This window comes from Ambystoma mexicanum, chromosome 3q (genome assembly GCF_040938575.1).
Source record: "Ambystoma mexicanum isolate Mex_15411 chromosome 3q, UKY_AmexF1_1, whole genome shotgun sequence".
NCBI lineage: Eukaryota > Metazoa > Chordata > Amphibia > Caudata > Ambystomatidae > Ambystoma > Ambystoma mexicanum.
This window is the reverse complement of record NC_090926.1, coordinates 774328925-774356284: the sequence shown is the minus strand read 5'-3', so window position 1 is coordinate 774356284 and position 27360 is coordinate 774328925. Positions and strand designations below refer to the sequence as shown.

General features: G+C 42.2%; 1 protein-coding gene across 5 annotated transcripts in view; it reads left to right on the top strand.

The window, feature by feature from the left end:
- Positions 1-27360, top strand: part of TMEM94 (transmembrane protein 94) — a 2019771-nt gene that overhangs the window by 484288 nt on the left and 1508123 nt on the right. For all 5 annotated transcript variants that reach the window (XM_069654803.1, XM_069654805.1, XM_069654804.1 and 2 more), the window contains exon 8: positions 11383-11485. In XM_069654803.1, coding sequence (XP_069510904.1) covers positions 11383-11485 — 103 coding nt within the window. The remainder of the gene's footprint in view (positions 1-11382; positions 11486-27360) is intronic.

The following is a 27360-nucleotide window of genomic DNA, read 5'->3' as shown; positions in this document are numbered from 1 at the left end:
ATTAAACTTTTGTGAGGCTTCTAGTGCCCCACCTGACAGGACTTTTAACCACTTCCGTGGGACCGGAGCTATCTCAGCGTCAATGGAGGAGGCAAAGATCACCCAAATTCCCAAACCTAACAAGGACCCCACTAAATGCGGCTATTACAGACCAATAGCCTTATTTATTTTAATTTTATTGGACATGTGTATGGCACCTATACACGGGTGTTTCCAGGTGCCACAATTAATGTGGACACCAAAATGCACACTAAAATTCTTGCTAACAGGCTGAAGGGTGTACTCCCATCCCTGATTCACTGGACCAGTCAGGGTTTGTACAAGGGCACCAAACATTTGATAAGATCAGACGAATCGCACACCTGGTCAAGAAAGAGCACAAAACCTCAACTCTTGCGGTCCTCCTATCCCTTGACGCTGAGAAAGCCTTCGACCGAGTGGAGTGGTTCTTCACGTTCAAAGTAATGGATAGAATGGGGTTAGGTAGAGACTTTTTCAAGATGGTCCGAGCCAACTACACCACCCCTAAAGCAACGCTCTTTATAAACGGTTCACTATCGAAGGCTTTCAATCGGAGTAGAGGTACCAAACAGGGATGTCCCCTCTTGCCTCTCTTATACGCAATCTATCTAGAACCACTGATACAAGCTCTGCAGGCATTTGCGGACGACCTGCTACTCACACCATCTAATCCGGGGCAGTTGATGGGGTATAGGAGACTATTAGCTGACGTCGGGGCGATCTCAGGATTGATGATCAACCTGGCCAAGTCGCAACTCTTGAATCTAACTGTAGGCGGGGAGGGAGCTGGAGGCTTTGAAGGCTTCCTGGACATTTGTCTCGAGCTCCAGTGGAATTCGCTACTTGCGAGTAACTATTACTTAGAAGCTTTCAGGGTGGTACGCACAAACTATCCCTCAATGCTCTCAACTAATAAAGCGTATCTCCATAAGGTCTCCTGAGTGGGCAGGATGGCTGCAGTGAAGATGATTACCCTCCCTCATTTGCATTACCTGTTCCAGGCCCTACCGCTGCCGATTCCCCAGGGCTGCTTCGACGAAAACTGACATGTGCCTTTATTTTGGCGGTTAGAAACCCAGGATGAGCCACTACTTACCAAGGAGAGAGGCCGGGGACGGCAACACAAATTTAAGTCCCACCCTGGAACAGTCTAGCATGGGGAATACACATGTCCCGTGTGTGGCCTGGCAGTTCATGGGGCAGTGGGAAAGATCACTTGCGAGGGAGATAAAGCGGGAGGACTAGGAAAGGTTGCTGGATCTTGTACCCTAGTTGGCTAAAACATCACTGCTGCAAGAATTGTAGTACAAGCTGATATTCCGGTGGCGCCTCATGCCAATCCTGCTGCAACTAATCTATCCAGTATCCTCATAAACCTGTTGGAGGGAGTGTGGAGGCACAGGCTCATGGGTCCATATCTGGTAGAGATGCCCCAAAATAGAGCCCCTTTGGAGGGAGGTACAGAAAGCACAGGTAACGGCCTTTGGTCAGATGGATAGGGCATCCCCAGAGGAAGTGGTGCTCTGGGTGGATGGAGGTCTTGCCTAGAGCCCATAGGAAAGCCAGATTTGTGCTCATACTCTCAGCAATGTTGTTGATAGTGCAGAGTTGGAAGGGGTCTGAGGTGCTGACCGTCCATGAGTGGCTTCCTAAAGTGTGGGACTTTGTGGCCCTGGAGTGGGCAACGTACACCATGAACAATAACCTACCCTGCTTTGCTGTAGACTGCAGAGGGGTGCTTCTGTTCCTCAAAGAAAACTTTAGGGTGCAGTGGTGTCCACAACATCTCAAGCTCTTAGAACTCAGATCTCGCTGGGGCGATGGAGGAGGGAACGGGGAGCTAGGGGGTTGGGAACGCGGGCGTTGGGTGGGAGTAAAAGGGAACGTTAAATTGATTTATAAATGTTTTTGTATTTAACGTGCGCTCTGCTCTGTGAAAATCAAAAGACGGAATTTAAAAAAAGAACTTGGTAAACGGACACCTAACTCTAATTTTGTAACTAGCATTGCAAGTTCTATTCATTGGGTGTGGTTATGTAGACGGACGTTTGGCCCCACTATTGGAGATGTCTGAATTCTTCTGTGGTCACTATTGACATTGGAAATCATTTTATCTTGGGGCTGTGAGTTTACTCTGCCTATTCTTAGGATTTGATGTCTTTTTATTATCTTTTAAATATCTCGTTTTTAAAGTGTTTATAATTATTTTGGAAATTGTTGTTGAACAATGTCAATTCAATATGTCTAGGTTTTAGTAGATATTGAATTGGATACTGATTCGGCAACTAATGCCCTTTGTTGGACATCCTGTGTAAAGCACTTTCAATTGTACTCCTGTGTTCTACAAACAGTATTTATTGACTACTAATGCACTTTAAAATCCTATGTCATGCTTTTTTCTCCATATTAAAGTTATGTGTTGCAGTCGTGAATTTGTATACTTTTATGGCCTTGTGCCGAAAATAAAGCTATACTTGACTTGACATTTATAAACTTCTCTTTCTGGTTTCCTCCACTCTTTATTTCTTAAACCATGGGGTACTTCCCCTCTCTTTCAGGCTTATTTGTTACTCTCTTGATCACATTAAAACAGTTCCACTTTAATGGCTTTATGTTTAGTTTCACGTCAATTTTGCAGAGACAGGTTTTTCTTTGTGCCCAGTTCTTAATACCTTCTCTTTCAGCTTATTTGTTTTTCTCTTGGTCACATTTTGTTTTTGTTATTATTAAATGTTTTATCGGTTTCATGCAAACATACATGGGAGCAAAAAGAAACCTTCAACAGTTTTGTTTCTCAATTATATCACAAAAGAATTACCCCCTCTTCTCCCAAACAACAAATTACAAAGAACAAAACTAAAAGGGACACGGCATCAGATTCCTAAAAAGCCACAAATTAGTACAAGCTTTAAAGTCTCATTCTATCCACCTAAAAAATAACCTTTCAAAAAAATAAAACCAAGGCCACCAAACTCTGCTGCTTCCTTAGATGTTTTTCCCTTAATTCTTAGAATTAAATCAACAAACTTTAATGTTGCCACTACCAAACTCCCCCTTGCCCCTAGCATCACTAGGTGCCACCATTGTTCAGTGACCTTGCTTTACTACTTTGGTCTCCCATATACAAAGTTCTGAGTTCAGTAAGGGCACGACATTCTGTCGCCAAATCAATTAGTGATTCCACCTGATCCTTTTTTACACAGTATCTACAATGTGTAATCTCCATCCTTATTTGATGCCTCTATAGTTGGACTTCTTTTGTAGGCATAATGTTTAGGCGGCACATCGGCAAAAGAGCTCTATAAAATGCTGATGGGAATTTCCAGGAGATACTTTGGCAGATCATTCATCCCCTTCATCTCCTCCCACCAACCTTAATTAGGTGTATCCCTACTTCTAGCTTCACTAGTTTCAATCCAGTCAGCCCTCCCCAAAACTGCCTTCACCTTAAGAGGGTTTACCATCAATACCTCAGTTTCAACATTATGGTGGTGTAAAACCTTTTCTATTTGTAGGCATCACTCTTTCATAACATTTTCATCTCGCTTAATATGGCAAATGGAAGGGCTCACTCAGTCATCTTACGTTTTCGATATAGCGATTTAGATTTCCATAACACTACAGACATCCTAGACTGTAGGTGCTATTCATGCCATATGGTGGTTGCCCGCAGTGAGTTTGGAAGTCTTAAAACTCTGAGCCAGAAGTACCCTTCCAATATGGGACATACCTCCCATGTAAGGTTTAACAGGGTTTCCGTCCCATATGTTAGAACTTGAGCAACCTTCTGTTTGTAGAAGGTGATTACCGGAATAAGTGAGAAAAAAAACCCATATCTCTTATGGCTACTCCTTGGTTCATTAAGGATGAACAGATTGAGGGATGTTCCTACCCCCTTTATGAAGCCTGCCTGCCGAGGGTCAGGTATGCCACTTCTTATCTCCCAAGTATTCAGGTCACATAATGCAACGGTTGAGGCGGTTTTCACAGACAAAAAATTGTCACAATGACCAGAAGTTCTAAAAATGTTACCACCAAAGGTTCGAACACCAAAAGTTCGAACCTTTGGTGGTAGCATTGTAAAAAAAAAACATGGGCTGCGGGAGTGTCCTCACTACACTTCATGGTATAGTGAGCTGGGGTTGCGGGGGACACCCCCGCAGCCTTCTGTTTAGAAAAGAAAAATAGAAACAGGGATGTGGGGGTGTCCTCCGCATCGCCCCGCTCACTACACTTAATGGTATAGTTAGCGGGAGTTGCGGGGGACACCCCGCAGCCTTCCATTTAAAAAAAAAGAAAAAAGAAAAGTAAAGGACCCTGTGGCGCCGGTTCCCGATCACAGAAGTTAAGGTAAGTGGGGTTTGTTTATGTTTTGGGTGGGGGTGTGCTGAAGGTATGGGTGGGGGGGTGTGTTGGGTGTGAGAATGTATGTGTGTTCGCATGAGAAAGGTGTGAACTTTTGGAGTTCGCACCATTCTCATGTGAACGTTTTGGCCACGGTAGTTTCTGCCGCAGCCAAATCACTTGGATTCAATGCAACAGATGCAAAGAGTTTACCCAACGAATCCAAGAGGGTGATCGGGCGATAGTTCTTCGGATCACCCCTATCGCCCTTCTTGAATATTGGAACACCTATAGCCTCTCTCCAAGAACCGGCGACCTGTTTATTTGCCATTATTCGATTGAACAATGCCCAGTTTTCTATGTTTGCTTTAAATTTGTGGTTTGATAGGCCATCTGGGCCTGCCGCTCTAGATGAGCTAAGCTTGGATAACATGGTCCTAGCCTCTGTTACATCAAATTAAAAGGCCCAGCCCTTACCCCCCAAGGTCTCATTCGTTGTGCCCCTACCTTCTCCCCTCGCAAAGAGTATTGAATAGCGGCTCACCCATTGCTCCTCAGTGACATGGCCCATCATATGTCGTATGGGAATTTCTAAAGTTGCCACCATTATTAATCAACTCCCACATATGCCGTGTATTTTTCGCGCAGACCGCTTTAAGCATTTTATTTGCATCTTTCTGGAGTCTTGCAGCTTTAGATCCACTAACCCAGTTTTTAAATGACTGTATGCACTTCCTTATACAGTCTAGGGTTGTAAAGGTATACCGGTATAAACACTGTGAACAATTTCATTATCATTAAATAACCATTGCCTTGTTTGTAAGGTACGCTATACATGATGTTTTTGTAGTGCACGTGTGTAGTGCACTTTACAATGAATGCAAGCAGGGCTGTGAGGCACTGGGCTGGGCTGGCTGGCTGGCTTCTGTTCATGGAGCCTGAGACTGGAGGCGGAGTTTGTCCGGGCCTAGGCTGCTTGGAACGTTTCCGATGCACGTGCAAGACAGACACGGGCAACCCATGCTACTGCAGCAGAGAGGAGGTTTCTATCCACACAGCATGACCTCACCATGAGGTGCCAAGAAGAACTCTGACATGCCAAGCCAGCTAGTAGACGAGCGACAGCAGAGTTACTTTAGACAGTACCCTCCTGGACTCTGGAGCGGAGGCCCACTGGACCTGTGCAGGCTTAGTGCCATAATTGTGGCCTGCACTTTGACGATCGCAGGTGCAATGGCAGCACCTGCAGGGTCCTATAGTCCTAGCCAAGTGCAGCAGCAGGTAAGGTACCCCTACCTACCCCCTTTCCCCCTTCCCAGCCCTGTTCGCTAGCCCCAGTTACAAACAAAGGCTTCACACCCCGGTATCCAAACGAGTGCACCAATAATAAAACGGCCTTGTAATTCCTATCCTAGGCTCAGACAGGGCTGTGCGCGAGGGGTGGGGAGGGAAAGGGGGGGCGAGAGAAAGTCAGGATGCAGCTTTCCGCGTGTAGTCTACCGCATTAGACAGACTATTTATAATGTGGAGCAACTTCTGCGCTCGGCCTGCAAAGCCGAGAGAGAGAGAGTGTAGTCTGTAGTCTGTCTCAGGAGGCATGGTGGGGGGTGAAATCAGGAGCACTGCACTTCTCTCGGATGCCAGTTAGCGGGAGAGATAGGGACATGGTGGTGGCAAATTATGCGAATGCGCAGCCATGAGATTCAAATAATGTGCAAATGGGTGCCTGTCCCTAGCCATACAATGCCAATACTGTGTATAAAGCAGGAATAGCTGGGCATATTGTGGCAATACCGGGCAGAGAGTATCCCTGGCATATGCTTGCAATAGGTTTTTGTGCATAGCAATGTAATGGGATATCTGCCAGATGATAAGAAGACATGGCCAATGGTGTGAACGCCTGGATTAGTAGGATGGCAAAAACCTGCAATCTTCTGAGTACCTGGTTCATGTGTGCACGCTCAGGGATATCTTATTACCACCGAGCATATGATGGTGCTATTTTAAGCGTATTTGTAAATCCCTGGCAATACAGAACAGACTTTCAATAGCCCAAACGCATTGGCGTGTTGTGCGCTTATAGCATTTTCTGGGGCTCAGCGAGTGTGGAGGATTCAGCCCACAGCCACACTGCATTGAGTTTAAAGTGCTGCCCCAACGATGCAAAGACTCCCCTGGCTTTCGCAGCGAAGGACTGCATGCTTAACGCAAAGATACTATATTTGGGATGATAGGACCAGCGTGTTTAATAATCGCTAAAATAAATAAATAATATTATACAGAAGTTCAACTTAGTGGACTGTTACCCGGGCATTCCAGGACAACATTACACAGTTTCCTAGCCTTTGGAATAGTCCACCAGGTGTGCCATTGTTGACCTGATTGTTTTAGTCAATGGAAAATTAAATCTCATGGAACAAGGAATCACTTTTAAATCATTGTTCCGCTAGCTAAAAATGCCTTTTTTTGTTAGTCCTAACTATCGGATTTAAATGTGCATATGTTGTGCATCGCTGAGGCATAGTTCTCAAACAAGTCTACTTTGACTGACACATTGGGTGCTGTATTTAGAATTTTGGCTCCCAGTTGAACTGGGAAAATAGGTGCCGAAGTTGCGGTTATTTTATAAACTACGTATTTCTCCAGGAAAATGCATTTCGTAATGAGCCTGCACTGTTTTATTCTCCCCCTTTCGATCGTGGTTTGCAGGCCCCCTCATTTGACCGTCTCTCGCCCCCATCTGATTTTGGGGCTAATGTACTATCTACAGAGCATGTAAAGATGCTAGCATTTCTAATGTAGGGCTATTATGTTAGTAATTGTCTGTCGAATTGAGACGTATATTGGATGTGAGTGAGACTGCACCAGACACTTTATGGGCACCCTCAAATATTGCTTTGTGATGCGCTAGAGCCCCCCTCCCCTCGCTTTATTATCCCACATAAAACACTGCCCTTCAGTTGACTGATAAAAACCCCACGCAAAACGAATAGAGATACATTGACAGCGACGCAGCACACGTCACCCGAGCAACTAGAAGGTGGCCATTTACTCTGCGTCCTTAGAACTGTCTTTTAATTGGACAATTGTTCTGTTATTATGAATGCCCTATAGAGCCAGGTAGCAACATCTCAATGTAGAAAGCTCCCTGGTGCATCAAACGACTTGCCGCGTGCAAGACTGTAGCATACACAGAGGGTAGGGAGTCGACGTACAGTCATAAAGTGAGGAGGTCCATGCGAAGCCGCCCACTCACCAGCACGTGTTTACCTTCCTCGCAGCTAACTGCAACAAACTGCTCTTTGCTTCCGCTCTTCCCGCTGTCCGCACTCTGTGCGGTTGGTGGGGATTAATCCTCCCTGCAACCGGATATGACCCAGGCACTCTTTGTGGGAAAACAGAATAAGATCTCATGAGCAGACAGTCACCAGTCACCCATCCTCATTTCAGCCAGGCTTCACTCAACTGTTGGGCGTGGAGCTCTCCTCTGGCCATCAGGTGAACGTTCCATGATGTCATCGGCATGCATGCCTAAGGAGAGAAGTGCAGGCTATAACTGCTTTTAAACCTCTACTACCTCACATGCGGGATCAGGCCGGGGAGAACATTTTCTAAAATGCAGGTATGTCAGTGCCACAAGCTTCTCTTCCATCTTCCAGTCACTATAATTATACAGTCTGTTTTCAGTTTCTCATTCAGATAGAGCACATTGTCCATCCTCCCAAAGATAGAATCCTAGTTCCCTCTGGTAGGGACCTAACACCAAATGAGAGCATTTATGGGCTCTCTGAGGTAATGCTTTCCACTATCAAGCGGTGTGGGCAGGATGCACGTCAATGCTAGAACGTTCTCGGCTGTTCTCAGGTGAGTGCATTCAGCGACATTCTGTAGTTGGAACATTCTCCAGGGCATAGCATGGCTAGAAGGTTCTCCCAGTTTGGGCAGTTTATCGAATATGCAAAGCTTGTACTTTTTCCTAGTGCGCTATGGAGGCTCCCTGATGTTAGAACCTCATGCCCCTTGGTATAATACAAGTTCCTGTCTCTGATCTGGTGCAGCCACCGGTACATACAATGATACTTCATTGATTTGCAGTTACTTTTAGTAATGATGGTACTTCACAGAGGCACCCACCAGCCATCCTTTGTCGCAGCTCATACACAACTGGTGTTCTTGGAGCACTATTTTTGCATCATGCACTCTGCATTCTCCTGAGCTGCATGTTCACTGTACATTCATCAGTATTCTACAATATGTGTGGATGGCCAGCAGGACAGGACATAACGCACCGATTTCTCTTTCACACAAACATACTTGCACACTTTTTTATTCAAATCAGACGCAAAACACATCTCCATTCTGTTCATCAACAAAACCTAACCACCAGGGGAACATTACCACACACCAAACAGCCTCAACACATCTCATGCAAACAGTTAATTAACTCTACAGAAGCACTGAGGTTCTGCCGAGACACTCCTCCCTCTGCCCAAGAACCTAAGCTTGAAGAGCCAAACTTAAAATGGACAGCTACACAACATGTTTTCTGGCACACACCAGATGGGAAGTGAGTGCCAACAGAGAACATGCTCCTGAGGGGTACTCTAGACCCCTTCCACAAACCTAACATTCCACGCATCTTTCACTAAACATTGTATGCCAGATTCACACTAGAATTGTACACATGCATCGCAAAAAAAGTCACATTCCCACACTCAACTCATGGTGCGAAATAGAGATAACCTACCCCAACTAGGGCCGTCTCTAGGCTTCAAGCACAAGGTCGGTACATCTTGTGCGACCCACACACGAGGAACAAGAAAAAACACAATTACCGAAAACATTGCCCCCACTAATGTGCTTGACTGACTCCAGTCGCATATTTGCAAGAAAAATATCAGACTTCAGAATTTTGCGCAATATCAGCCTTCACTGCCTACAGGGCCATGTTCCCAAATCTTGCCCAATTAACTAGGTTCACCTTTTAGTGGAAATGTAGATTCGTGAAAGGGTTTCCCACAAAACCAGGCATCACTGTACTTTACATACAGAAAGCTGAACTTTCCTAGTTTCATTTGGTATGCAACACACTGCTCGGGGGCACAAAGCACACACCTCATTCATAAAAACAAACACTAACTCAATGCCTACGTGCCCACAGGACTGGCTAATATCAATTCATGCATTTACCATGGAAACAATGCACACATGCGCAGACTGCAAACTCACTATTACATGCACATTAGTCCAGTATTCCTTACTCACTCCAGAATATCCCATAAGACAAAACACCTAGTATACACCAGTCATATGGACGAATGAAAGGTAGTCCACTCAAACATTAGCACAAACTAGCTACTCTTAACTAGCTGTTTTCAAAAGAAAATTGAAGACATTCCTGTTCGCTTAAGGTATTCTGTCCCTGCTATCTGACTTGGCTTCTGTTCATCACGATGGATTTTTGTGTTTTTATGTCTAAGTGTTGCACCCTTAAGCCTATGGGTCCATGGCCTGCACAATATAAATCTTTTAAAGTAAAAGTAAAGCTGTACTACTGAACATATCAAGAAATATTGATTGATAACCCTTGGTTATACTCACTAACTGTAAAGGCGAGGTAGTGTACAATTTCTTTATAGATGCATGCAAAGTGCTACCAAGGGCCACAATATTCAAACTTGCAGGGCAATGTCCCAATACTGTTTATATGACACATCTTGAGAAACTGACACACAACACGGACTGTAACTCTACTGTGTAGTCAGTCACAGTTTTCCAATATAAGGTAACTGGGGGGAGTTCAAGTGCATCTTCACACAATGAGTTATGTCACCATTCACTCCCCTACTGGCACACATCCCTCATCACTCGGCTCCCTCCAGGCCCGAGCTCACGACCGGATCAGCACTCAGCATACTGGAGCTCTGCGACATTGGAATTGTCGCCTTGAGGCCACGTTGCCCTGCAGCTATAGTCAACCAGCTACTCACTAGAGGAAGGCCACTGCTGCAAGCCCAGTTTGTGTCATTGCCAATATTTATTTAGCTTCACTAGAAGGTGCACATGCAACCTAAGCACTTATATTAGTATCCAAAACCTTCTCTGGGAGATGAATTGCTATGCCTCAGCTGCCGGTCCTTTGCTGCAGTAAACACATAGGTCCCCTGACCCATCTTTAGCTACTTGGGTAAAATGTTTGCAATGCTGTGAGCTGCGCTCAGCTAGTGCTGCATTGCTTTCTCTGGTTTTGTAAGTGCGGTCCTCATCACCAAAACAGGCTCTCTCAGAACCTAAATCCTTGGACAAGCCAATCACTGGATTAATGTTCCATTTTGTACACATCAGCTAGAGATGTAGCTTGATATAGCTGAGCAAAATGGGGAGGAGGAGGCAGATGTTATCTTGATGGGGATGGTGGATGTCTCTTTTCTGCAGCCCCCCCCCCTAGCACACTTGGGTCAGTTTCCAGGTTTTCAGCCGTGTTAAAATGCAAATCAAGATCTTCACACAGATTAGCTGCAGGCAACAGTTGGACAAGATCTGTCCTTAATTACCTTACTCGGTTCCAGGTATTCTTAGTTCTGATGGTACTTCAGTTGGGTAGCCCCTAGCCATCTTCTCTGTCAGGGCTCAAGCTCAACTGACGTTTACCTCTTGCTCCCAACATTCTCCTGAGCTGCACACAAGCTCTTCATTCACCAGCATTCGAAATCATACTCGGATGGCCAACAGGACATCACACACTACCTTCTCCTCATACAGCTGCCACATTCAAAACAACCATTCACTGACGCTCTGACATATCACCCCCGCCCCATTTTAATTAGGTAGAGCCCCCTTCAGATGAGAACTGCGCCATAGATTGGTTAATGGCAAGGCCTGTTGTATCTTTTATCGATCTTTGGTATGTAGAGAGCATGGCGACCAAAAGGTATCTAAGCGCTATACTTATTTGCTCTGACTTATTTTGATACTTACAGAGGTCTGAATTGATAATTGATCTCATCTCTCTCGCAGGGGTTGGTTGGATATGGCACGCACTCGTCCAGTGACAGCTCTCGATAACGAGAGGTTCACCGTGCAGTCTGTGATGTTGAAGTTTGCAGTCCCTGTTGTTTTGGTAAGTACCAACTCCCCATTTCCATCCCTCAGCACTTATTCCTCATGGATAGGGCCCTACAGAGGTGCAGCCTTCTTTGAACAGATAGCGAGACATGGGAAGAGAAATGATTGCTCATGCATGAATGCATTTATGATTTAACATTGCCAGTTTTCATCAGAAAGAGTTTGGGCCCTATTTTGATGCAAGCTCGACTATGAAAGTGACAGTGGGTAAACTGGACTTGATCTCTTTATAGAATTCAGTGTTCTGGGATCTAAGATAAAAAGGGTGTAAATAAGGGAGGAATTTATTTACAACCAGTGTTGTCTTGACTGTTTGGAACGTTTTTGTGTCGGTGAATCACAAGTGACTTAGCTTTACTAATTCTGGAATGCTTCTGCTCATCTGCTAAACAAGTACACAAATAAGAGGACCTATCGTCATATTGTGTTATTGGCAAGACTGGGACTTTGAGTGGGTAATGGAGGCTAATTGTTTTAATGGTGCTGTGTTTCTGGAGACTGGATGTGCATCCCATACCGCCTGTAAGAATGTCCTAAGAATATCTGCACTATTCCTTTGCTGATACTTCTACCGAAGCACCTGGAAGAAGGACTCACCTAAAACCCCCGTCTTTCCCTGTTGTAGCTTCATCTCAGCATAGGAGTGCCCTGCAGACCCTCTCCCAGTGGGTCTGTAGGGTATTTTGTGGAGATTTGGGGCCTGACGGTATTTTATTACCGCCGAAAAATAACTTAGCAATAATCACTCTTTGTATTCAGATTTGGCCATGTGCAACAATAATACAATGGACATGCATTATTTCAGCACCCAGACCTGCATATTTGGTATACGTGGTTGGTGGTATTTTGGTGAGCATAATTCCCTTGTTTTATTTGTGGCCCCAATGTCCAGAATCCCTTATCTTCGCTTAGATTTTTCGTGTGATCACTAGAGAGACCTCAGACCTGCATTCTAGGGATACCACATTTTCCAGTGATAGTGTTGGTGCGCCACCATGGGCAAACTCACTGACTTATTTACGACAGAGAGCTATATGTGGTAGTTTTGTGGTAATTTCCACTACCTTATATACGGTAGGGAGCTATGTTCAGAGAGTCTCTCTTCCCGTTGGCTCATGTACCTCCAACAAGTTATACTACAGTCACTCACAATTATTCATACTGATTCTGACATGCACACATCTGTCTTAAAATGACCATTGCACTGTTTAAAAATCTCCCCACATCATTGGCATTGTAATGGTAAATAGAAAATAAACCACCCGTCTGTTTTCAAATATTTTCTGTATTATAAAAGTTGCATTTAGACATGATCTCATTCTTTACAGAAATAAATAAAATGGTACAGTAAAAGCATTTTCTATGACACACTGCAATTATAGTGGCGGAGAACAGAACTTAAATTGCAACATTAGCACTTGATTAAGACACGCACGGGACTTTCATTTTTCTACACTGACTGCATATTTCCGTGCACACACACAGCTCCCCCAGTTAGGTAATTACCTTATCTGTTCAGAGGCTTCTCTCTGTGAATGTGGCTCTCTTGGATTAACTCCAGCAAAAAGGAACGCTTGCCTTCTCAAGCCGGGGTCATTGCCTGGAATTCTCAGCTTTTTCAGATAGGAATGCCTCTGCCAGTGGAAAGGTTTTTCTTTCAGCTTTCCCCAGTCTCGACTGCAGCAGGACACCGGAATTTGCATTCAGTCAGGACCCCACAGCCAGGTCTTCTCCCCAGTAGTGCAGAAAGATGTCTCTGTGAATTTTTCCCTGCTACTGCCCACTAAAACTTTCCTCTCAGCCCTCTATATGACGTGTCCCAATGAAATCCATCATCTCTCATCCTCCTACTCTTCAACAATAGCTTCGCTTATACATTTGCAATTGTTGCAAATCTGACTTCCTTCTTCCTGCAGTTACTGTGCACAAAAACACGGAGAATCAGGCAGAGAAGAGAAGAGAAAAAAATCTGCACACACATTTAAATGGTTTTCAGAGTATGCCTAATTCTGCAGTGGAGAACACATTTTATTAGTGGGTTATATTAAATAAGGTTTTATTAGTCAGGTTAATGGTTAATAGGTTAGCTGTTAATTTTCAAATGTGTCTCTCGCACCATAGGCATTTCAGGTGAAAAATAGTGTGCATTTTTAAATGAACACGTGTGCTTTTAACTGTAAAAATAGATTTTCATCTTATATGTTAAAATCGTTTTTGACTGAATAGCCTGTCTTTCCTTGTTAATCTGCTAACCCATATAGCAATGCACCGCACCCTTGTGGTGGTGCTGCAAAAAAATTGTGCTACTTGTGCAGTATTGCTGTACTCTGTACTGTAACACGCCAAATATCCTTACATATACCCTCCTTTTGTTTTTAGAACTTGGCTATAATCCAAGCCAACTCCTAAAAACAACTTGTTCTATTTTTTTTACAATATAGCAATCCAACAAAATGAATATTCATGTGCATCAATGAAAATTTGCAATCAACATTTCATCTGAGTCCATCAGTTCATAAAATGTTCCACATTTGCCTTCTCAGTGGAAGTGGCATTACTTTAAGTTTAAATTTTCCAAGTCAATTAAAAACAATGAAATAAAACAACTAACTAAAACAAATAAGTAATATAACAAGTTAAAATAAATAATTAAAATAATAAATACGTGGAACTTCATATGCCGGAACTTTTGTTTTGTCTCTTTTGGTATGTCCCGACCAGCGATGTTATTCGGTTCATTCGAGTACTCTTTCATCTTGGCAATCTTGAATCCACAGTAGTCATCTCTTTTGGCATTCCGGTTATTTTGTCTTCACCTCCACCTGGAGGCAGGCATCTTTTGGTCTTCATCCAGGGGACTCCAGGACTCCATCGTCTCCCGTGGCCTCTGATCCCGGAACCTCCGACCAAATAATGTTAATTGTCTAAATCAAAATAGAAAATAAACAGATTAAGTACATAGCACAATACTAACTTCATCCTTTTGCCAAAAATAAAACATGCTTGGTAAAAATACTTCGTTTTTTTTTTCTTTTTTCTGAAATTAAACACAAGTTAAAAGAAAACAAACACATATAAAACAGCATTCAATATTTAATACACTTTCTCTCTGCACACCAACCACGAACTTCCATTATATTTGCATTTATTTATTTATTTATTTATTTATATTTATTTTATATTATATTCTACATATACTACAGTGTTTATGTGCCATCATAACAATCAACTTTTTTTTTTTTTAACTTCTTTGTCACTGCCTCCTGATTACACCCATTTATTTTCTCAAGGGACTCTATCCGTTTCCACATGCTCAAGCTGCCTGATCTCATGTCTGGGATGGCATGGTTTGATTTGATTTACATGGACAAACTGCTCTATTGCTGTTTCACCTTCATTTTTTAAAATTTTATACACTACAGGAGAGACTTTATCTATAATTCGAAATGGCCCCTGCCAGGCTGCCAGAAATTTAGAATTTTTCTGTTTACTTTTTCCAAAATGAAACTTGTACACCTGATCCCCTACATTGTATTCCTTTACTGATGTCTTTTTGTCATAATATGACTTAGCACTGTCAGCAGCTCTTTCCAGATTTCTCTGCACAAAAGCAAATGCATGTTGCAAATGCCTCCTCAGTTCATCAATATATTCATGAACTGTGGATGCACTCACTAGAGTTTGCTCATGTGTTCTGTATAGTAGGTGTTGTGGTAACACCATTTTCCTACCTGTTAAGACCTCATGGGGGCTAACACCTGTTGCTTTGGCAGGAGTCGACCTGATTGCCATCAAAACCAATGGTAAACGCAAATCCCAGCTGGAACCTGCTTCTGCCACAAATTTCTTTAAAATATCCACAACAGACCTATTGCTTCTTTCAACTGTACCTGAAGACGCCGCCCGATATGCGATATGTAGTTTCCTTTTCACACCTAGTATTTGCCATACCTTACTCATTAGAGTACTTGTGAAATGACTTCCTCTGTCTGACTCAATTCTTTGTGGCAACCCAAACCTTGAGAACACATGGTTCACCAGCAATGTGGCTGCTGTTTGCGCACTACAATCTGGTGCAGGAATGCACTCAATCCACTTTGACATCAAACATACCACACTCAAAATATAACGGTGTCCCCTGCTCGACCTTTTTAAAGGACCTACATAGTCTATTTGCAAATCTGACCATGGGAGAGTTAGGCCTCTTTTCATCAATGGTGCTCTATGCATTGGTGAAGCAGGTTTAAATTGGGCGCATACTAGACATCCTCTAGTATATAATTCCACATCTTGGGACATATGTGGCCAGTAAGCATAATCTTTTAGTATTTCTAATGTCTTTTGTGAACCTCTATGGCCTGCAGTTATGGCATCGTGTGCATGGTGTAGCATTAGTCCTCTGAATGAAAGGGGTACTACCCACTGTATTTGCCCTGTTATGGACTCTCTAATCATGAGCCCATCCTGTAATCTAATTCGTGTTTTGTTCTTTAATAACACCCTCAACTCTTCTTTTCCCATACAATCATTTTCTGTTAAAGGATTTTGTTCAGGATCTATCAAATGATTATAATAGATTCCCAAAATTTGATCATTCTTTTGTGCCTCAATCAAATCTTGGTCTGGCGTGTCATGACTCCACTGCACCACCGGTTGATCTACCTCCTTTGGTGCTTTAGAACGTGTGACTGCATCAATTTGTATTTCACCCATTAAATAATCAATAGGTAGCAATTCTCCCATCACAGCCCCAATCTTAGCCAGATGGTCTGCCTTATCATTTCCCTCCTTATCCTCTCCTGGTGTTTTTAAATGCCCACGAATTTTTCTCCAGTATATTGTTAAATTATTTTCTGACACCAATTTGTCTATGGCTTGTATCATTTTTCCATGTTTAAGTGGCTTTTTGTTGTAGGTAACCATGCCTCTTGCTTTCCAACCAGGCAAATACTCCACAAAGCTATTCCGTGCATAGTCAGAATCAGTCACCAGGACAATTTCACTGAACTTTTTATCAACTGCAGTAGCAATTGCTTTATAGATGGCTGCCAATTCCGCCACCTGACTGCTCCTATCTCCAATCCTCATCCCTATACTAGGAACGCCTTCACATTTCAACCAGACATTTCCTATTCCTGCCACTAATTGTTTATTACTGTCATTTTCAATGTGAAAAGCACAACCATCCACATATACAGTTGGCAAATCCTTGCATGTTTTTTCATCAAAAGCTTTGTGTGGTGATTGTTCAAATCCCTGTAAACTAGCTTCCACATCCATTTCATTTGTTATTTGTTCAGCTGCACAGTCATGTAAGTCAGCTAACCCTTGAGCAATTGGGCTCTTTTTATTTTGTCCATATCTTACTTCTACGGGAAAACCTTGTAATGCCAGCGTCCATGAAGTGATTCTGGATTGCGCTCGATTGCCTGATCTAATTCTTTTACTCTCTAAAAATTGCAAAGGTTGATGATTTGTTTCAATAATCACCTTTTCTCCCTGAACAATGGGGCGGAAATGTTGTAGCGCCCACACAGTGGTTAATAGGGCCTTTTCGCATTCATTAAATTTCATTTCAACTTGGGAAAATGCCTTACTTGCATATGCAATGGTTTTGTGATTCAAATCGTGTTTTTGTGATAACACTGCTGACATACAATGTTCAGAAAAGCCTATTTCTATAAAGAAATCCCTGTCCTTTATGGGGTATGCTAAACATGGTGCCTTTACAAGACATTCCTTCAATCTAGCCATTGCATCAGACTGCTCTCTTTCCCATCTCCAGGGAGTATTTAGTTTAAGCAGTTTAGTCAATGGTTGAGTGATTTCTGCATAATTCTCAATGAACTTTCTGTTATAGCCTGTCATCCCTAATAAACTTTTTACTCCTTTCTCATTTTTAGGATCTTTTAATCTTTGTATGGCCTCTATTTTCTTCCTTTGTGGATTTAGCCCATGTTCAGTCACTTCATGCCCTAGAAAGTTCACTTTTTTCTTGCACCATTGTGCTTTTTGCAAAGATACTTTGGCGCCTGCTTTCTGCAATTGGCCAAGCACATGTCTTATTTCATCAAAATGGCTTTTAAGGTTTTCATTTTTTATCAAGACATCATCCACATAAACTATTGTTCCTCTTTCCGCTGCATCTGGCATGGCCTTTCTCAAAAATATGCCAAATTCACTCCCACTATTGATGTACCCGAACGGAGCTCTCAGCCAGGCATATTGAGTCCTGTCAAATGTAAAGGAAAATAGGTGTTGTATCTCCTCTGCCAATGGCACACACCAATATCCAGATGTGAGATCTAACGTGGTAAATACATTTGAACCATGTATCTGAGCTAGGCCCTGATCAATGAATGGTAGTGGCCATCTAGATACTGGTTCTCTTTTATTTAACTCTCTTAAGTCTGCACACAGCCGCCATTGACCATTTGGCTTTAACACACCTAAAATAGGCGTATTGGATGTGCTATGAATGGGCCTAATTATTCCCCGTGATTCCAAATTTTTAATAATCTCTGCCAATGATTCTAAACATGCCAGCGGTAGTCTATACTGGCGTACAAACACTGGATTTCTGCTACAACCTTCTGGTAGTGTGGCCACATGTAAATCAGTTAAACCACAATCATAAGCATCTTTTGCAAATACATCCTTAAACTCCATAAATATTTCCCTCAGATTGCGTCGATCCTCATCGCTGTCACATGCATCCGCTAAGGAGATCTGCTCTTCTACCATTCTGGAAAATTCTGGAAACTCTTCTGGTAAAGGAATCTCAGCGCTTTCCTCTAACTGTGTGGCTGTGTCTTTTTGTAGAGCTGCCACTTTCAAATATTTTGGCAGATCAGCTTCCACTTCAATGGGCTGATTTCCTGTTTCATTTTCATTTAAATTAAATATTATGCAATCCTCTTGATGGCAGCACACTGTCTCATTTGAATCATAAGGATACACAGAATGAATTTTAAATATTCCTTTGGGCTGAGAGTCCAGGTGTTCTGGCAACTCGCCCTTGGCATCTACATATTTTTCAGGAATATTCCCAATCACCATGTTATTTAAATCTGCCGTATAATGTGATTTTTGTATGGCCATTCCTAATGGGGAGTTTTCCTCTAAATGAATGTCCTGACAACCTTTATTATTTACCATGATTTTTACAGATCCTTCACCAATGTCTACCAATGGAATGTATTCATAATCCAGGCCTTGCTGTTTTATGGATTCATTCAGGCATACAAATGCATCAGAGCCTTTCATCTGCTGTCCATTTTTGCATTTCAGTGTTATTGCAAACTGTTTTGTAAATGCAGGAACAATAGTATTTTTTCTCATCTGTAATTCGACTGCATAAGGAACTAGTTGTGCACAATGATAAGCCCTTCTTTTGTCTTCAAATTCAGGCGCCGGCCCACCTAGGCGTGACCATATTTTTTGATTAAGGAAATCTAACACCATACACATTCTGTGCATGATGTCATTGCCCATGTAAAATTCATTTTGTGCTCCACTCACTATCCATACATTATGGTAAATTGTTTTCTGCCCAATGCTAATTTTAAGCATGCATCTGCCTGTAATTCGGTTTTCAAAGTTTGGACTGTCCAACCCAGAAACATATTGGTTTTTAATCCTAAATTTCGGGATTTCTTCCCTCTCCATAATTTTTTGCAACAATTTCTCATTAATGAAACTCCTTTCATGTTCAAGCGCTAAAGTGGCTTTTATTGTTTTAAGATAATCATTTATACCAACGTGAACCCATGGTTGCTCATCTTCCATGTGTATCTCTGCCAGAGTGGTAATGTGTTTTTCTGAATCTGTTTTAGGAACAATATTCTGTTTGCATGTATTCTCTTTTAAGTAAAAACGTAATGTGTGCTCATCTATAGCAGTCTGCCAATCTTTCCTTGGGTCCAAGTATATTTGTACAGGTAGTTTTTCATTGTCGCTCTGATCTTTGTCTTGACACATTAATATAACAGTGACACTAGGTATGCAGCTATTCTGGAGATATACCTCCACAGCATCATTTGTTTTGGCAACGGTGTGACATTCTTTTATATTGCTGTTTTGTGATTTTAGTTTCTTAGGCCTCAATGGTTTTTTGGTTAAGGACCACAGCACTCCATTCACCCCATCTATGAGAGGAGACAATCTTTTCAGGCAATCTGTCCCCATCAGAAATGGAATTTCACAAATAGATGTGACCAATACCTCTTGTTTCATTCTGTGCTTTCCTATTTTTATGTCAACCTCAGTTACACCTATGATGGGCACCTCCTCCCCATTAAAGTTATGCACTGGGCCTTGATTTGCCTTCACTGTGATCTGACTCTGTGGAGGCCTCCCTTCATTGATACTCTTTACCAGCTCCTTGGACATAATTGTGGCCTGTGCGCCAGTGTCAATCATAGCGAAGGTGTGGCATTTTTCTTCTACAGTGATGGGTGCATAATATCTGTCCTCAACTTCCTCTAATACACATAAGAAATGTGAATTCTTACTGATTTCAGGGCTCACCTTTCTCAGGTCTTTTTCACTTTTGGCTAAGCACATTGGTAAATGAAAAGACATTTTTCCCTCCTTTTTACCCATTTCTGTGCGAGGTATTTTATTCATTTCTCCATGTTCAGAGGTTTTTTGGAGTGTGGCCACCGTTCGCCCATCCATCTGGGTAACATCAGAGACCACATTACAACCTTCCAACTGAACATGTGTAACAACATCATTCAGCAATTTGTCATTTTTTAATTCTGTGCATTTGTGATCATTTAGTGTAATACCAGCCCTTTCAGCCTCTTCAAAAATATGTGGCTCAAAGAATTTTTCAGGTGATAGACTTGTACCCTCCTTGTGAGTATTTCCTTTTTCTGTCTGTGTTTGGTCATTGTTTTGCTTGCCCATGGAAGGAGCTATGGCATCCCCACTTACTCCCTGTTCACTGGTATTCCCCATGCATGAGTCATTTTTCTTAAATCTGTCCCTTTGTTCTTTTGGAATTCCTAATGTTTCTTTTTCATTTGTGCAAATCTTTACTGTTTTATTTAGCTCTAAGTTAAACCGTACCTCTTTTTTAGAAGTATTTACACTTTCCATCACAATTTCATTTACTGGTACTTTCATTTTTAATCCATTAGTCACCTTAGAGTTGTCATGCAAAATTATATCAGAGCAATCTGTCATTTTGGCACTGCGATTATCATGAGTACTTAGTCACTTTTCGGAAGCCCCCCGGTCATTGCTATGGCCATCAGCCCCCTCTTTGGAAGGTTGTTTTTGCGCTGTATAGAGCTTTCCTATTTGCTCAGCTAACATTTTCACTTGGGCCTCAAGGCATTGGAACCTTTCCATCTCTCTAGGATCCTCTTTCTGTGGCCTAGGTCGATATTGGTTGTTTTCCCCCTGATTGGATCTATTCTGATACCTCTCAGGTGATTGATACCGGTTGGGATGGTTTCTGAACTCTTGATTCATTTGTGGAGGGGAGCGGGTTGCACCCATCCTTTGATTATAGTCCCTTGGTGGGGAATCATCGTACTGGCGTGGACTGTAGTTCACGTTTTGCCTCATGTCCTGTCTCTCAGATTGTAGGTACTGGCCCCTATGTTGATTTCCATTATCAGTAAATCGATCCACATATCGGGGCCTATCCTGATTACCATATATCATGGTGCTGGGATCAAATCTGCTCTGTGTCCCCAATGACTGGTAGGGACCATCATTTCTTTGATCTTGATTTTGTCTCTGGTTATTGTTCATACCTGCCATATCAGACCGGTATCTTACCCGGGGTCTATCTCCTAAATATCTAGGGCTGATGTAGCTCTCTCTATTACTAGGATCATGTGATTGGAACATTGGTACAGGAAATGGCGATCTTTGTTGATTACCCCTTTGTTCAGGTGTCACATTATTTTTACCTTGGCTTTGAGCAGACTCAAGGGACATTTTGGCTGACCTGATTTCCATTACTGTGGCTGAGGGTTCTTTAGATTTAGGCCTAGTATCTTTCATTTTATCACTTTCTCTACCCTGACAATAGAGTACCTCATATAGCTTGGTGCTTTGACGTACAATCCATTCAAGGGACTTGTCACGGTCAAATTCACGGACCAATTGGGATATGATGTCTTTCTGTAGCCCATAGAAGTATGCGGTTTTAAACTCATTGGAATTTGAGTCAAAAGATACATCAAAGCGAGAGAATGCTCTTTTTAAGTCTTGTAAAAATTGGCGAGGTGATGTATTAGGTCCAGCAGTAATAGTGTACGCGACTTTCTTTGCCTCCTGCAATGACTGAAAAGGAGAAAAATGACGCCTAATTTCTTTTTCAAACTCCAGCCATGTCATATTTTGCTGTTCATTTAATCCCCTTATGATGCTGGCCGTCGGGGCATCTAAAGTTAAATGAAAATATTGTCTGTACTGTTCCTTAGGTATCTGGAGCGCTTTAAAAATGTCATGCACCGCTTCTAAGTGATCCTCAATGCAGCATTCACCTCCCTTTTTAAATGGTTTGATCAGGGCTTTAATGGATTTCATTATTTTTATGGGGCTACTTGTTGAAATGCATGGAATTGCACTATTTTGTGATTCAATCCTGTTTTCAGGTGTATGAGATTGGTGGCTGCCCCCAATGGGAGTATCAAATCCCCCAAGGGCACTGCAACCAAGTTCAGTCACCGGTCCTGTCACTGGGGCACTAGCTCTTTGGGCAGAGCTAGAATTCACCTCCACTCCATTGAATGTGGTACCCTGCCGCCTCTCCTGGGACCTGGGAATGCACATTTGCTGTTCTAAGTCCTCACACTTTTTAAGGAGTCTGTTGGCTTCATCATGCAAATAATTATTTTCATCACTCATTTTATTAATCGCCTCCTGCATATCGCACATTTGCATTTGGCATTCATTGAACTCTTTATTTCTCTTGTCTCTTTCTTGGATCATTTTAATCATTTCTTGTTCTGCACTCTGGAGATCACCTTCTTTTTCGCAATGTTCTTTTTGTAAAATCTGCATTTCTGAAACAACCTCATCTTTATCCTGCCTAATGTGATCCACTAAGGCTTTTAAGTGTGTCAATTCTTGCTCACTATCTTCAAATTGTTTCTTGCTTTTGGATAACTGAGTATCAAAGTCTCTGCATTTTAATTGCATGTCTTTTTGGCATACATCCAATTCTGCTCTCAACATTTCCTGATTTTTACTTGCCCCATCTAATTCAGTCTTTAACCTGTTAATTAGCTGAGTATCATTCTCTTGCATTCGCAGTGACTTGTTTAAAATAAACCATATTTTGCCGCATAGCCGTATTAAACAGTCTTTCTCTGCACTTTTATCGGCTGCATTCAATAATCTTGTAAGGCAGACCTGAATTATGCTGCCTTCTGCAAAAATATTGTCTAGTTTTTCTTTCTGCACCTCACCCTGAATGCGGTTACTCCATTCTAAGGTACTGTTCGAAGACCAATTCCCATGTGCAAATAACTTTGCCTCTAAATATTGCACTAGATCTGAGAATGTGGTTTCCCTTTGTGACATTCTGAAATTCGTTTTTAGTGGTACACTGCTATTATAAAATGGGTTCCCTTTAATGTGCAAATGGCAGTGTGAGACACGCTTGCCACGCCCAGTAGGTACTCTGTGATCACTTTCCCGGCCTGCAACGCACCATAAATATGTAGGGTATTTTGTGGAGATTTGGGGCCTGACGGTATTTTATTACCGCCGAAAAATAACTTAGCAATAATCACTCTTTGTATTCAGATTTGGCCATGTGCAACAATAATACAATGGACATGCATTATTTCAGCACCCAGACCTGCATATTTGGTATACGTGGTTGGTGGTATTTTGGTGAGCATAATTCCCTTGTTTTATTTGTGGCCCCAATGTCCAGAATCCCTTATCTTCGCTTAGATTTTTCGTGTGATCACTAGAGAGACCTCAGACCTGCATTCTAGGGATACCACATTTTCCAGTGATAGTGTTGGTGCGCCACCATGGGCAAACTCACTGACTTATTTACGACAGAGAGCTATATGTGGTAGTTTTGTGGTAATTTCCACTACCTTATATACGGTAGGGAGCTATGTTCAGAGAGTCTCTCTTCCCGTTAGCTCATGTACCTCCAACAAGGCATACTACAGTCACTCACAATTATTCATACTGATTCTGACATGCACACATCTGTCTTAAAATGACCATTGCACTGTTTAAAAATCTCCCCACATCATTGGCATTGTAATGGTAAATAGAAAATAAACCACCCGTCTGTTTTCAAATATTTTCTGTATTATAAAAGTTGCATTTAGACATGATCTCATTCTTTACAGAAATAAATAAAATGGTACAGTAAAAGCATTTTCTATGACACACTGCAATTATAGTGGTGGAGAACAGAACTTAAATTGCAACATTAGCACTTGATTAAGACACGCACGGGACTTTCATTTTTCTACACTGACTGCATATTTCCGTGCACACACACAGCTCCCCCAGTTAGGTAATTACCTTATCTGTTCAGAGGCTTCTCTCTGTGAATGTGGCTCTCTTGGATTAACTCCAGCAAAAAGGAACGCTTGCCTTCTCAAGCCGGGGTCATTGCCTGGAATTCTCAGCTTTTTCAGATAGGAATGCCTCTGCCAGTGGAAAGGTTTTTCTTTCAGCTTTCCCCAGTCTCGACTGCAGCAGGACACCGGAATTTGCATTCAGTCAGGACCCCACAGCCAGGTCTTCTCCCCAGTAGTGCAGAAAGATGTCTCTGTGAATTTTTCCCTGCTACTGCCCACTAAAACTTTCCTCTCAGCCCTCTATATGACGTGTCCCAATGAAATCCATCATCTCTCATCCTCCTACTCTTCAACAATAGCTTCGCTTATACATTTGCAATTGTTGCAAATCTGACTTCCTTCTTCCTGCAGTTACTGTGCACAAAAACACGGAGAATCAGGCAGAGAAGAGAAGAGAAAAAAATCTGCACACACATTTAAATGGTTTTCAGAGTATGCCTAATTCTGCAGTGGAGAACACATTTTATTAGTGGGTTATATTAAATAAGGTTTTATTAGTCAGGTTAATGGTTAATAGGTTAGCTGTTAATTTTCAAATGTGTCTCTCGCACCATAGGCATTTCAGGTGAAAAATAGTGTGCATTTTTAAATGAACACGTGTGCTTTTAACTGTAAAAATAGATTTTCATCTTATATGTTAAAATCGTTTTTGACTGAATAGCCTGTCTTTCCTTGTTAATCTGCTAACCCATATAGCAATGCACCGCACCCTTGTGGTGGTGCTGCAAAAAAATTGTGCTACTTGTGCAGTATTGCTGTACTCTGTACTGTAACACGCCAAATATCCTTACAGCCTTTAACATATAAAAGTTCCATTTTCCAAAATCTTCTGGCCACCAATGCCTTTTTAAGAATCCTCCTGGTCCTCCACGTCCTCACTGGGTTGCTAATTGGTTACCAGGAGTAATGGGTAGATCTGTTCCACCAGTTTTAAGGCGTTCAATGTCTGCCCAAGTTTATCAACCATCATTAGGTGTTCCCACCATTCTTCCTCAACTATGGCGTCCAATGACTCTGAGGAGTTCTTTGGATATATGCTCCTTATTTTTTGGAATCTCGGGCAGGGGTGTGTCAAATGCCTCATCGTTTCTAGAGTTTCTACTTTTCTACAGAAGCGACAGCCTAACTCTTGAATAGTGAGCTGTTTTCTAAGATACTGCACTTCTCTTGCCAGCAATAAGTTGAGTCTGCAGCGCATCAGCAGATTCCTGTGTTGAGATGATGGGAATCTTGTAAGAAATGGAGGGGGATGATTTAATTGTTTCTTTTATCAGATAATATTGTGGCAGTAAATATTTTGCGTCTTATGCACGTCCGTGTCGATCCAGTCCTTCTCTCGTAGCAGTTTCTTGGCCTTCTCCGGATTGTCTATCAGGATCTCTGCTGAGATGCTATATTGCTGTAAAAGATGTTTACACTTTTGTCTCCAATTGCGCAGAAGTTTCTCAGAATTGTTGTTCCCTGGTTTTGCCAATATCTCAAATGGAATAGGAGGTGGATCCAGTAGACATTAGTGATAGGGGGAGATGGTTTTCCAGAGGACTATTGAGGCCATAGATTGTAGCCTTAACTCATGTCTGATTGTTTCGACTTTTAGGTAGTTCAGTAGTTTTAGAATTTTCTGCCAAAAATCAGCCTCCAGCTTCCCCCATTCTGCTCAGGACAAATGTATGCCGGTCTAAGCACTGTGGGTCAAAATAGGTACAACCTTTTGCTTATAGAAGGAGATGATTGGTAGCATTGAATATGTGCCATATCTCCAATGTAGGGCGCTCCCTTGATTGGTTCGTTTTTCAATTTTTTCTCTAATGAAATTGCTTTGAGCTCGCTCATTGATATTTTTGTTGATTTTGACCCCAAGATATGTTACAGTGTCCACTACTTTCAGCTCCTGTTGTTCAATTCTCCACGTGAAGGCCTTCTTTTTCTTCCTTGTCCTTAGGGCAGATTGCATTACCAGAATCATCAACTTATCGGCATCGATTTTCATTCTATTAATGTCAAGATAAATCTTGAATTCCGCTATTCGACACTGGAGCACGATTGCCGTTTGGTCGAAAAAGACGATGTCGTCTGCGGAAAGGACCCAAGGGAGCTCTGTACCTTCGACCTTTTGTGGAAAGGCTCTGATTTTATCCGCCGACTCTTTAAGATCCGCTAGGTACAGGATAAACAGGAAGGGAGCAAGCGCTCAGCCCTGTTTGATGCTCTTGGACGTCAAGATTTTCTCTGTTGTGTTCCCCCCCCTTTGAGACAATTATTTTGATTGTTTTATCTGAATATAGTGCTTTTATTGCTTCCAAAAGGTCTTCCGGACAGTGCCATTTTTCATGTTTGGCCCATAGATGTTCTCTGATTACTGTGTCAAAGGCCTGTTTGAGGTCCATAAATCCCAGGAAGGTTTTCCCTTTTTATTTTGAGAGCTCGCAATTTAAGGAGATTTAATAAGAAGAGGTTCAGCGAGGTGCCCACTCCAGTAAGGAAAGTTGTCTGGCGCTTGTCCAGGATTTCTACCCGAATAGCCCAATTTTTCAGATCTCTTAGGATCGAGGTGAAAATCTTTCCTATTGAGCCTAAGAGGGCTGTAGGTCTATAGTTCCTCGGATCTGTCTGGTTGCCTTTCTTGAAAATTGGTACTATCAGGGCTTCTTTCCAGGATTGCGGGATATATCTAGATTTCAAGATCTGTTGGAATAAAACCAAGATGAAGTCTGCCCATTCCTCTCCGTTTTCTTTCAGCATATGGTTCGAGATGCCGCCGGGGCCAGCCGCTCTTGAAGAGTTTAAATGCTTGATTCGATATATTAGATCATCTCTGTCGATATCAATAAGCCATGGCAAGTCTGATCTTTTTTATGGAAGGTTTGGTAATTTCATCCATTTTAAATAAGGCCTTGAAATGCTTCACCCAGTCTTCCTTTGAGACTTGGTTGTTGGAGCCGCCTGGAAGTCTTTACCTTGGTTTATGATTTCCCATAAAGATCTTGTGTTAGCGGTACTTATTGCAGCTAGCATGTGTTCTGCGTCTGCCTGGGCTCTCCAGATCTTTGATTTTAGCCAGTTTGTGTACCGTTGTTTGCATTGCTTTTTGTTTACCTCGCTATTAGGCGGGTTTCTTCGGCCTATTCTTCTCAGATCAGCTCGCAAGACTCTTTGCTTTTTAACCACATCCTTGTTGTAGGCATGGTTTCTTACAATTGTCATTTTATTAGTCTGGGCCCTCTTGATCTCCTATTCCTTAAGCATCCATCTATATTCCACGGTTTTTCTGGACTTTTTGATGTTAGCG